The following is a 12546-nucleotide window of genomic DNA, read 5'->3' on the forward strand; positions in this document are numbered from 1 at the left end:
AGTTTTTTCCTCTTCCAGCGCTGGCGCAACTTAACTGTCTTCTATTTATTTCACCATGGCAGTTCCTGACATTGGGAGGCAGCCTATCACCAGAGCTGCCTTCAGTTTCTCTTCATCCTGTAACACCAGAAACCCAGGTTTAAAAGAAATCAGGCTGGATATAATTAAGCCTTGTTCCAGCAAAGCAATGGGAACAGTCTCCTTTCTTTAACTACTTAAGCATCCCTTAGTTGTTTATATTTGTTACTTGACCTGTGTTGCTTATACCTTTCCTTTAAATAAGGTTCCATATTGGTAAGGTAAAAGATAAAGGACCCCTGGAAGGTTAAGTCCAGTCAAAGGTGACGCAGGGGGTTGCGGTGCTAAATCTCGCTTTCAGGCCGAGGAAGCCAGCGTTTGTCCACTGACAGCTTTCTAGGTCATGTGGCCAGCAGGACTAAACCGCTTCTGGAGCAACGGGACATCTTGACAGAAACCAGAGCACACGGAAATGCCGTTTGCCTTCCCGTCGCAGCAGTATCTATTTATCTACTTGCACTGGCATTTTCAAACTGCTAGGTTGGCAGGAGCTGGGGCACTGTGGTCTAAACCACTGAGCCTCTTGGGCTTGCCGATCGGAAGGTCGGCGGTTCGAATCCCTGCGACAGAGCGAGCTCCCGTTGCTCTTCCACATTGGACATAGACATATACAGTATGCCTATTCCATTTTAAGAAGAAAACCTTGTTGTATGGTGAAACAGAGGCCGCTGTAAAATGCTCTGGTGGCTCCCAGTCAGAATTGAGAGGGTTGGTAGAGGAGTTCCATCTGAAATCTTGGCAACATTGTTTGGGATCCTATTTTAGATTAAAGTTTGTATGAAATTGTATTTCTTTTGGAAACTTAGTGAAGTTCAACAGTAACAAAAATAATAAGAAATAAAAAATAGTAAGCCACAGACCATTTCTACATTAATATTTTGCATAAGGCCACCCACTTGGATCTACTGACAGCTCCTCAACTCAACTGCACATATGTACATGTAGAAGACTATTATATTTTTAGTGAGCTGACAAACCATGAGCTTCCCTTCAAGACTGAATTAGCCCACATTTCAGTAGCTTTATGCTTGCATAGGGGTAGCTATTAAAAAGATTTAAAGGATTATAGATTCAAACGGATTTTGACTAACAAGGGCAAACATATGCTACTTATTTAGAGGCAAATCATAACAATCCATCTTTGTAATAATGATTCTAAAATTTAATAGAATAATTTTGGATTTTGACACTAGCAAGATGATGAAAGATTCAGTCTTGTTAGAGGGTATGTCTGTGACACATACCTGAGGCAGGTTACACTGCAAAGCAAACAGAAAATGTTGTGACATAGTTCTGGATTATCAACCATGACAGATAAGACTGCAGAGGGCAGTGATATTTGCTATTCAACCCACAGGCTACATACCTAGTACTTCTGGCATAAAGACTTTCCTAAATACATTTTTATTATTGATTTAAGAAATAATAACACCACCAGCATGATTCTTTTAATATAAACATTGCTCTAAGAAAACACAGTGTCTACTTTCTCCAAGTAAACTTGCCAAAGCTATCAGGGGAAACCTCTCAAAATACTACATAAAAATGTCATAATTTAATTTAATTTTTTGGGGGGGAGGGATAGAAAACTACAATGCAAGCCCTATAGGAAAACAGTATTATACAAAAACACTGTAGCCTAAATGCAGAAAATGCCATTAGTTTATGAGGTTTCAAATCAGCATACAGCATATTCAGTTTGACCTGTTAAAGTGGTACCTTAACTTTTCTTATTGCATTAAAAACAAGGATAATTCCAGTGATAATTCCCCTAATTTTCTGTTCAAATAAAATTAAAATGAGATTTTCAACTTTGTAATTCTAAAATGCATATTGAAAACGTAAGGTTTTTATTTAGCTATCCAGATGCAATAAAGTAAACGGGGGGAAACATCAGAAGTAACTCATTTTTACTTTTGGCATATTTTAATAAAAACAAATTACTTTGAAAAAAGGGTAGAAAATAAAACCTCAAATTTGGACTACATTTTAGTTGCTATTTACAATAAGCCATGCCAAAGAAACAGCACGAACAAAAATGCACAAGTCGGGCTGGACCAACAAAATATATACTTTGGGCTACACTTTCATTTTACAAGTGGCACAATGTTGAAAACCATTTTTGAGAAGAGAACCTAGAAGGACCTTAAGATGTTTATTACACAGCTGATGCTTGAACAAATGATGGAGCAGTTCTTCACCACTGTCCTGCAAAGTTCAGTAGGGAACATTCCCTTCTACCCGCTGTTGCAAATGTATGACATTTGTCTGGAAACACAGGTCTATTAAAAAATGAGTACCCTACCTCTGTGCCCTGGCCTGTAATGTTGCTTAATGCGGGAGAACAAAGGTGAAAGCAGAGGATTTCTAATCGTATCAAAATGATTTTGCAGTTCTGTATCTTGAACTCTACTTCTAAACTGTACTTTAGCTTCTGATAGGTTAAGAAATCTTTGCTATAGAAGCAAGGAATCAAATATACTATAAAGAATATAGACTGAAGAGTTTGATGAACAGAACCAGTTGAGCGGGAGTAGTTCCTGGGAAATCAAGCAAAGACCTCAGCAAAAGTGTGACTTTGATTTAAAATAAAAACAACAATTACACAAAATCACAGACTTGTAGAGTTGGAAGGGACCATGAGAATCATCTAGTCCAACCCCCTGCAAAGCAGGAATTCATTTTGAAATTAGGAATAGTAGAGCAAAAAGCCAAATGCCAAGACAATAGTAATATGCCCTACTACATATATTTCAACCATAAGGAAGATGAGAGACAGCTTGGAAGAATTTTTTTTTGGGTTGAGTCAACTAAATAACCATCCATTTTCTTCAAAATGAGTATGAGTTGCATCCAAAGGTAGTTTTGCCTTAGTATAAAGAATATATTTCCAACCTATCCTAGTTTAAAAAATTAGAAGAAATGAAGCATAAAAATCAGGAATGATGTACACCTTTATTTTTGAAGAACAAAATCTGCTTACCGAAACAGCAGTTATTCTCAAAGAATCTATGGTTGAATGCGTAAAAAGATACCACAATATTGGTCCAATTTCTCCAGTAATAAATCCCTGAGCATAAGAAGAGAAGGTGGAGCATACATTTTCAACAATCTTTGCTGCCATATGGTTTATAACTCGTTCTTCCTAGAAAGAGAGAATTTTTAAAAAAATTAACTATCACTAAGTAAAAATTAAATTCAAACTATAGCAACTGCTGACTGATACAGGAAAGGACTGGATGTAGGAAATCCCTAGGGCATGATTTTCCCCACCTCTGGATAATAATTTATTTCTATTTTTTCCATAAGGGCAGATTCAAACCACTTTGCTTCACATGTTATTTCTACAGTAAAATGACTCCCACTTATCAACCGTTAATGAAGCATCAACTCGAGTTTACTACACCAGTTCCTAACAAAGAAGTCCTCATTTCAACAAGATGGAATGGATTATCCTAAAACAAGTGGGCAAAGCAGACATTTTAGCATTGCTTTGCCAAACAATTTTGACAACTGTCCTAAGATTATTTTGTCATTTCTTTGCCTCATAGATTCCAGCAAAAAGGATGCAAATGGATGAAGGAAGACCACGTCTCTTTGGCACTGGAGTCTTTTAGAGCTATTCGTGGGAAAGCAGAGGGAGGAAGATATATTTTTAATTAAATAAATTATTTTATAAACCTGCTTCCCCCTTTTAGTTTTGTTCTGACTGTATCTATTTTAACTATAGGACACAGCACTACAAATTGCTGTGAGCCATTCCCAGTATGACTGTATTGTTGAGAAGCAATAACCACCAAGAAAAATGGGGGGGGGGGGGAGAGACAAAGTGTTTAATATTATGAATCTTTAAAGTGTAATTATTAAATCATTTGGGTTCTAATTTTGCTTTAATTCAGCACAAATTAAAACTACTTTCAAAACAGATCAAAACCAAAGTAAAAAATTAACAGATAGCAATTGTTACTATAAATAATATCTCTCCAGCAACATAAGGCAGTAATTTAGGTTATGTACAGTCAAATGTATTCCTTAAGGTTCTCTTTAGTTTGCATATGGCAGCCAACGACAAGATGAAGCATGCCCTGGACCAGATAACCATAGCATCTTGGCTGGAAAAGGGTCATGGATTGTCACTGCGTTTCATGAACTCAATGAGGCTGTCGGACTAATTCAATTTGCTGCCACCTGAGATAGGCTCTCTTAAGCCCCTCTGGGATCTATTATCAAACAGTGTATACGCAGGAAGATTGTGCCATTTTCTGCTTAATTAGCTCCTGGAAAAGAAGACTGACCTAAACTAATATTTGGTCTCTTATACTGAAGGGTTCCTTTTGTCATAACATGAGCATATAAGCTACCCTGCTTGACAAAAATGAATCTGTAAGACATGATTATATAGCTTTCCTTAAACCTTTTGTCTGCCCTGTATAGTTCATAAACACCAACTAAATAGAATGCTCAACATACTTTTTAATCAGATTATAGTTACTCAATACTAATAATCAAATTCAGGAGATATTAAACACCTATTAGTTAAGAAGAAGTTAAAATGTTCAAAACAATCACATATTTTACCTTTACCTAATAGAGCCCTGGGAAAAATCAGACCACCTGCTTCTCATGATAGCTAAGAAACTAAAATGCTGTAGGGAATGGCATGGCACCACCTAATTGTTCACAACAACTGACAAATATGTCATCCTGAAAATTGAAGTTAGGAGAAGGGAAGCAACGGTCTGTTCATCCTGCCAGCAGTCCAGCTCCAACTATCATGGGATTCTAAACTCAGGTCCAACATTTGCAGTGGGCATAGTCAGGGAGGAGGAGGACGGGTGGGCAGTGGTAGTGGCAGCGCCTTCACTTCTTCCACATCATTGCCAGACTGCCCTCCATAGGAACAGAAGAAAAAAAAACAATGGACCAGATATAGCTCCATCTTGCCCTCTCTGACAGTGACCAGACAGTTACAGTGGTAACTCGGGTTAATTCGTTCTGGAGGTCTGTTCTTAACCTGAAACTGTTCTTAACCTGAAGCACCACTTTGGCTAATGGGGCCTCCTGCTGCTGCTGTGCCGCCGCTGCACGATTTCTGTTCTCATCCTGAAGTAAAGTTCTTAACCCGAGGTACTATTTCTGGGTTAGTGGAGTCTGTAACCTGAAGCGTATGTAACCTGAAGCATATGTAACCCGAGGTACCACTGTACTTCCAGAGAAGTTCCAGTTGCAAGATGGTGCCATCATTTTGTACAGTTCACTTCCAAAGGCACTTACACTAGCAGTCATCACCACACCTTGCATTCCATATCTTAATTGTGTGTTGTGTGAAAGAACATATTTTTGTCTCTTCTGAATCTATTGTCAATCAGTTTCATTGAATGACTTTGACTAGAGGGAGGAAATGTTTTCAGTTTCACCATGGTAGGCATAATTTCATAAATGTCTATCATGTCTCCACATAATCATTGTTTAAAAATCTCCAGTTACAGATAGGTAGCCGTGTTGGTCTGCCATAGTCAAAATAAAAAAAAATCCTTCCAGTAGCACCTTTAAGACCAACTAAGTTAGTTCTTGGTATGAGCTTTCGTGTGCAAGCACACTTCTTCAGATACACTGAGTGTGTATCTGAAGAAGTGTGCTTGCACACTGAGTGTGTATCTGAAGAAGTGTGCTTGCACACGAAAGCTCATACCAAGAACTAACTTAGTTGGTCTTAAAGGTGCTACTGGAAGGATTTTTTTTTATTTTAAAAATCTCGTTTGTCATTGTGCTGCACGTTCACCAATTTACAGTACAATCCAAATCAAATCTACTCAGAAGCCAGCCCTGCTGAGATCAATGGGACTCACTCTGGCGTACGGCCATTCTTAAAAGCTCTTTAGGAAAAATGAAACATTTATTTCTGTTTCCCTGTTCAATACCTAACAATGTTGCCACTAGAGGGAGACTGGGGCCTTCAATGGTTGCCATCAATTTTGATTTTAATTAATTCTTTGATGTTTTTATAATGTTGCACTATTTTAGTGTTGTTAGCCGCCCTGAGCCCGGCTTCGGCTGGGGAGGGCGGGATATAAATAAAATTTTTTATTATTATTATTTCAAAGGTACAAAGGGCCTATGTTTCTTTTCTCCAGTGAAACGCTGGAACAACAGGAGACCCTAGTACACTAGTCCTGCCCTAAAGAGGACAAATGCTGTTGAACGTGTGTGTGTTTGCTGAGTCTGTTTCCCCACACACATTCTGTGCCTGTGTGTGCAGGATCTTGTCTGTTCCTTTCTTCTGCTGTGTGTGTAGATGGAAGCTGAATGTCTGCCCATCTTTCTGCTGAATGTGTGCATGCACATGAAACGAAATGTGTTGATATGAGAGTATTCACATATGAAATGAGCTCTGGCTGGTATGCAACTCTCAGAAAGGTGGCAAATCCTTAATGTGGCTATCGAGCCAGAAAAAGTTAGCCTTTTTATTCACAGTGACGTTCAAGTCAAGCCTCCTTTTCCCGGTTATATATCTTTAGATTATTTCTAATGTCTAGCCAATGATTCAATTTTATTGCTTATTTCATCAAAGCCTTAAAATAAAAGGCATTCTAACAGTAACTGGGCCCATGATAGACTCCAGAGGAATTCTACTTTTGGATTTTAAGAATCCATTCAGATATTCAGAATAATCCAACCATTCCCTGTTATTTGGAAATTATCTTTCATTCATACAAATATGTAAATGATAAAGAAGTTTAAAGACTCTCTCAAGGCATTTAAAAATGTGTATAAACACCAACAATTGGGAAACATGGGCCTGCGAGCTCTTCAACTGAAGAACAGCCTTTACCAAAGGTGTCATGGACTTTGAAGATGCCCATCTCAGGACAAAAGGGAGAATTGTGCTAAGAGGAAGGCACACTTGGCAAACCCTCACCATGATCAACTCCCATCCAGAAACCTATGTCCCAACTGTGGAAGGACGTCCACATCCTGAATTGGCCTTCACAGTCACTTACGGACTCACTGTTAAGACTGTGTTCATGGAAGACAATCTTACTCGGCTACAAGTGATTGCCAAAGAAGAAGAAATATGTTTTGCTTGATGTTTTTCTTCCTATAAGCATTTCACTCCTCCACATTTGCCATGGGCATTAGTAATGCCAGCTGGCCTCATGAAAATAGCAAATGTAGTCTTCTTTGTGGCTTTAATCCAGTGTTTTCCATTTTATATAATCTTGGGTTATAAATTAAGGAAATTATCCCCAAACCAAATACACAAAACAGCAAACCAAAATTAGTTGAACCCAACCCAATATGCCATTCTAAGGATATGACAACTGAGAACATAAAAAGCTCATCAACTAATGTCTATGAAAACAAGTAAAAGAATAAAACTTGCCAAGTATAAAACTAAGAAATTGTATTTGTTGTCAAAGCTTTCCTTTAAAAAATACTGTAACTTAAAATTAACCAGCTAATTTTATTTCCAAAATCAAAAGATAATTTATAAATGCTAAGCATATCGGAGAACACTTTTTCTCCCTTTTGCACTTTCTTCTTCTGTGGGTCATGGTCTTATGATTATTTAAATTCACGAGCAATCCTTGGTTGATAAGGCACTGCAGTGCTGCAGGCTACAATCCTCACACAATGCCTAAAGGGTTATTACAATGGAGAAATTCTATTGAGAACAACAAAAGAAACTTACCCCTTCCCGAAGGCACCTCATTAGCACAGTGTAAGCAGCTGAAGGAAGGGCCCAGCATTCTCTGGGGTGCTCCTTTTTCCCTTCCTGTAAATGATGTGGAAGGGCCAGAAATGAAGTGAACAGTATAAATTATGTTAAATCTTTATGGGGGAAAATGCAATTTTATACGCACACATTCTCTATGAACCTGTCCGTTTTTAAATGATGCCTCTTATGGCACTGCATACACATAAGGAACTGGTTTTGCTAAATATGTTAACTTTAGTCACAAATTAACAACAGTTTTGCCAGCCTTTTAAATCAATGGCATATTTATTTTCAGATCAGTCACATGTAGGTAGAAGAAGCTCCTGGACCATTTTTATATTTTTTTTAACTTTGAGCATTTGAATAGACAGGTTAATATCTTAATATTTCCCGCTGCCCTACCCCAAGGCAATTACTTGTATCTCTTTTTCAGTTTGCAAAGACTATGCAAGGGAGATCAGAGTTCTAAAGGATTCGACAACAACAGAAAGAAACAAGACAGTTGTGAGAGCTTCATTAACTATGAATTCTGAAATCAATCACTGGACCTTTGAGGCAATTCATAAACTTATCTAGAAGATACAATATAATGTTTCATTCCCTGTGTGCAAGGAGCCTAAAGCTCTAGTTGAGGTTCTCCACTCTGCATCCCAAGGTTCCTCAAAGGGCTTGGGGAAGGGAACAGAGGCCGGCTTAGCTATTGCTGCATGAAAAGCTATGGTTACTTCCAAGGGATTCAGTGGGGGCTGTCTCTTCCTTTGGCAATCGCAGCACCCAACAAGCCCTTTTAATAAAGGCATTAAAACCTTAGCAGAGAACACCCTAGGTTGGTTCTTAACCTCAGTCACTTCCTCTTCTTGTCTGGGTTCGACTGGGAAGACAGTTCCCTAGAGGCCTCCCACTAAGCCCCAGTGGCACCCTGAGGCTTGGGGAGATTAGGTGTGACCTCTCCTGTGGAACTACTGCCTGAGTGGGAGGAACAGACGTCTTAGCCTGTTTGGGAGGCAAGGGAGGGCCATCCAGAAAAGGCTCCTAGGACCCCGGGTGTGAGAGGAAAGAGGGAGAGCATCCAGCTTTATCTGGTGAATAGCCCCTCTTTTCCCTATGCCTGCATGTGGACCGCTTATGCTTGAATTTACTCTTATGGTGATGAAGCAAGCTGGTCCGGGTGTAAAAAACTCCTGAGGGAATCATTAATATCTGAAGAGAGAACCCCCTTTGTCCATTAAGGCAATGTTGGGAAATTTGCTGAAGTAAGGAAGGCCTCATACTCATCTCGGCCTGTTCCAGTGAATAACCTGGAGAATCACCAAAGGCCACTTTGCCTGGGATCTCCAAATGTATAGGCCTCCTCTGTTGGGAGGAGAGAGGCTGTCCTGCCAGAGTGGCTGGGGAAACTCAGCCAGATGGGCGGGGTATAAATAATAAGTTATTATTATTATAAGGCGAAGTCATCCTGCATGCAAAGGCAGAAAATCAATGCGACTGAGCACACTGCTCCCGCTGCTCCAACTCCTAATCGGTGCTGGGACCCGAAGGTGCAGCAATAATGCAGCCAATCAAGGCAGGGAAAGACCACAGAGAACATGAAAGCCACTAGACCAACAGGTGCAGCAATCACCTCTCTAGGAGCTGTTGGGGCCTCCTGAAGAAACGCTGAGTTGTTGAAACAAAATGACGTTCCTGCCTTTTTCAAAAAAGGGCAGTAAATGCAAGCTCCTCTTCCCTTCCCCAGACAACCGGGGGTGGGGGAGAGAAAAATGAAGAGAATGAAGTAGAAATGAAGATGTTTGTGGGGGAGCAGCCAACAGGAAAGCACAGTGAAAAAACTCAGAAAGATGATCTAGCAAACCGGATGAAGGTGAGGACTAGATAAAGGGAAAATCTACACAAAACAAGAACTCAAGCAAATGGTTCTCTCCACACAAAGAGAGAGACATGAAGACCCAACCATCCCTTGCAGTAGGCAGGGTTGAAATGACTACTCCACTCTGGAGAGGATGTTTCAAGTTGAAGACTCTGCCTGTGTCTAGTAGGGGGAGTCATTCCTATCAGGAATGGCATCCCCCTCCATCTGGTAAATCTTACCTTCTTCATCTGTCTCTCAACTAATTCACAGTCTTCTATCTACTTCCAACTTCCAACTACTTACATCTATAATATGCAGCTGGAAGCCAAAAATGAAATATTTTGGTCCTACTTTGGTGCTAGGTTCCTGAACAACCACAGCAAAGTCACATGATAAATTTTACATTTCCTCAAAAGCATGAGCTGCACATATATTGATTGCAATGGTGTAGAAAACAGAATACGTTCAAAAGACCACTGGAAGTGGAAAATCTGAGACTTAATGGTGCTGAATGAAACAATACCATATAAACAAATATGGGATGGAAGAATCTATTTAACATAAGTATTTCAGAAAAAATGGTTCCTTTTATTCTTTACTGAAATACAACAGAATATGTTAGCAGCTCATGTTGGATACTGTAAGAAGATGAATCAAAGGTATTTTTGCTGTAACTGTAATTCTATAGATTTAAATTTTAAAAATCAGACAAAAAACATGATCTTCCTAAAATATATTTAGGAATATGTATGCCATAGCCATACCTCTTTAAGAATGAGCACACTTTCATGATCATCTACAGACCATAACTTGCATAATGGATTAGGCAGTTTGTGAAGGTGACTACGGACTTTAACACAACTGCTGTACAAATAATTAGATCGTTTTTCCTATGCTTTTAAAAGCTTGGACAAAAGATGAACCAAACTGTTTGATAAATATTTTCTATTTCTATATTTCACTGTATTTTATTTCAGTTATAGAAACAAAGCTACAGAGGTGAACAACCTCTCAGTTTTTAGAGCATAATGGAAGTATGCTCAAAATGTAAATGCAGTTATCTTATGTTCATATGACTGCTTCATTTTTATTCAGGCTTAATGCCCTCAGCCAGTGACCTTAGGAACTGACTAGAAAACTAATATAGGAACTTCTAGAAATGACAGTTAACAGGTATGTCCCCTGGGGAACCAGACACCACGTCTCTTTAGGCTTTACTTCCATTCTGAAGCCATCTAAGAGAAAACAATTTATATTATAATCAGGAACTAAAAACCCATGCATCTCTACTGATAACTATTATCTGGCTCTGTAAATAAACACTCCCTCTTGTTCTACAATTGTAAGAAAATAAAAGGGAGAGGCAACTTAAGTATACATGGAGGGAATACCGAATCAAAATTATTTTAAGACCCACCACCACATTTGGACATAAACTTAACAGCTTTATGACAGGGAAGAGAATGTCTTCCTAAGACAGATAATTTATGACATCGTAGCTAGCATTCGGCCTTAGGTGTACTGTACTAGAATCTAGATGAGGAAAGTTACCTGGGGTAAATTTTGTTATCCTTCTAAACTTCACTGTAATTTAGTGAAATCGAATGTCATACAAACAGGACTCTGCTCATGCAATGAGATTTATCTTTCCCTTGTGTGTCCCCATATCTGTTCTGGAGGGAGTCACCAACCCTTAAGATAAATGTTGATGGCACATTTGGGGTTGAAGGGGGAAAATGAGAGAAAGAGGAAGTCTACTCCACTTGCACACAGATAACTGCACCCACTGTCTTTGGTTCCTTCTCTCTTTTCTCAAGACCTTTGTCCTTCTTGTCTTACAAAACACTCATTTTTTTTCCAGTCTCTTCTCTGCCCAGCTCACATTTAACACAGCGGAGTTTACTTCTGAGTAAACATGCATAGCACTGCACTGTAAGGGCAGTCAAATTAGTAAGTTAATTATTATATGAATACAATGTTCAATGTAAAAATTACCCAAACCACAAGGAATCTGTATTCATACCATAATTTAAAGACTCCATGTAAATACTTCCAAATGGGTCCTGGCTCTCAAGGAAAACTTTTGAATGACTCAACAGCAGTACTGTATAAGGAATATTAATTAATTAAGTAAGTAATTTAATTGGTCTAGCCATATTAACTGTGACTAATTTCCACTCTCCTTCACCCACCTCCTGTCTGGAAACTGGTAACAAGTATACCCCAGCACTTTAGGATAAGAAGTAACTTTCTGGAAATTTTAGGGAAAGGCGTAAAACTCTCTTACAAGAGGCTACAAGCAGTGACTGCTTTAGGTGTGTCCAATTTATGAGTGACTACACACATCATTCTGAACCTGGAAAGGGTCTGAAAATCTCACAAAAAGAGACGGAACAGGAATGGGGTGGAGGTGGAACAGGGTGTTTGCAGGTTTTTCAATGGTGTTTCAAATATATGTGATTTCACTTAAAACACACAGTGCCTTGGAACGCAACTCCCTGCATAAATAGGGAGTTGCCTGTAATTCAAACCTTTACGAAACCAAATCCTGTAACATTTCAAAGGAATACAGCCTAAAAAGTCAGAACAATCGTCTTTCTATATAGCATTTTTAATAGGATAGTTCATAAATTCTACTTTTAAGAATGGGCTTAAAAGCCCATTTATAGGTGCTTTAAGAATAGAACATGTACAATTTTGGTTACATTCTCTGTTTGCTCTAAAATGTGGGTTTTTAACTCTATTTTTTGTATTTGCCATATTTATAGGATGCTGAAAATCACTATAAAAAGGCTAGCTGTTAAAATTAATTTTAAGACACATCAAGATGAAACTTTTGAAATATGCAAGGCAAACTTAAAAACAGGCAAATGAAGGAAGCGATTGTTTTAGACACGTC

At 38.7% G+C, this 12546-nt stretch overlaps 1 protein-coding gene across 5 annotated transcripts in view; it reads right to left on the reverse strand.

The window, feature by feature from the left end:
* The window catches only part of ULK4 (unc-51 like kinase 4), a 164345-nt gene that overhangs the window by 123006 nt on the left and 28793 nt on the right, over positions 1-12546 (reverse strand). For all 5 annotated transcript variants that reach the window (XM_080975742.1, XM_080975744.1, XM_080975741.1 and 2 more), the window contains exons 19-20: positions 7772-7855; positions 3062-3223 (exon numbers count right to left, since the gene is read on the reverse strand). In XM_080975742.1, coding sequence (XP_080831868.1) covers positions 3062-3223; positions 7772-7855 — 246 coding nt within the window. The remainder of the gene's footprint in view (positions 1-3061; positions 3224-7771; positions 7856-12546) is intronic.

The sequence above is a fragment of the Podarcis pityusensis genome (genome assembly GCF_964106645.2).
Source record: "Podarcis pityusensis genome assembly, chromosome: 12".
In the NCBI taxonomy this organism is placed as follows: Eukaryota; Metazoa; Chordata; class Lepidosauria; order Squamata; family Lacertidae; genus Podarcis; species Podarcis pityusensis.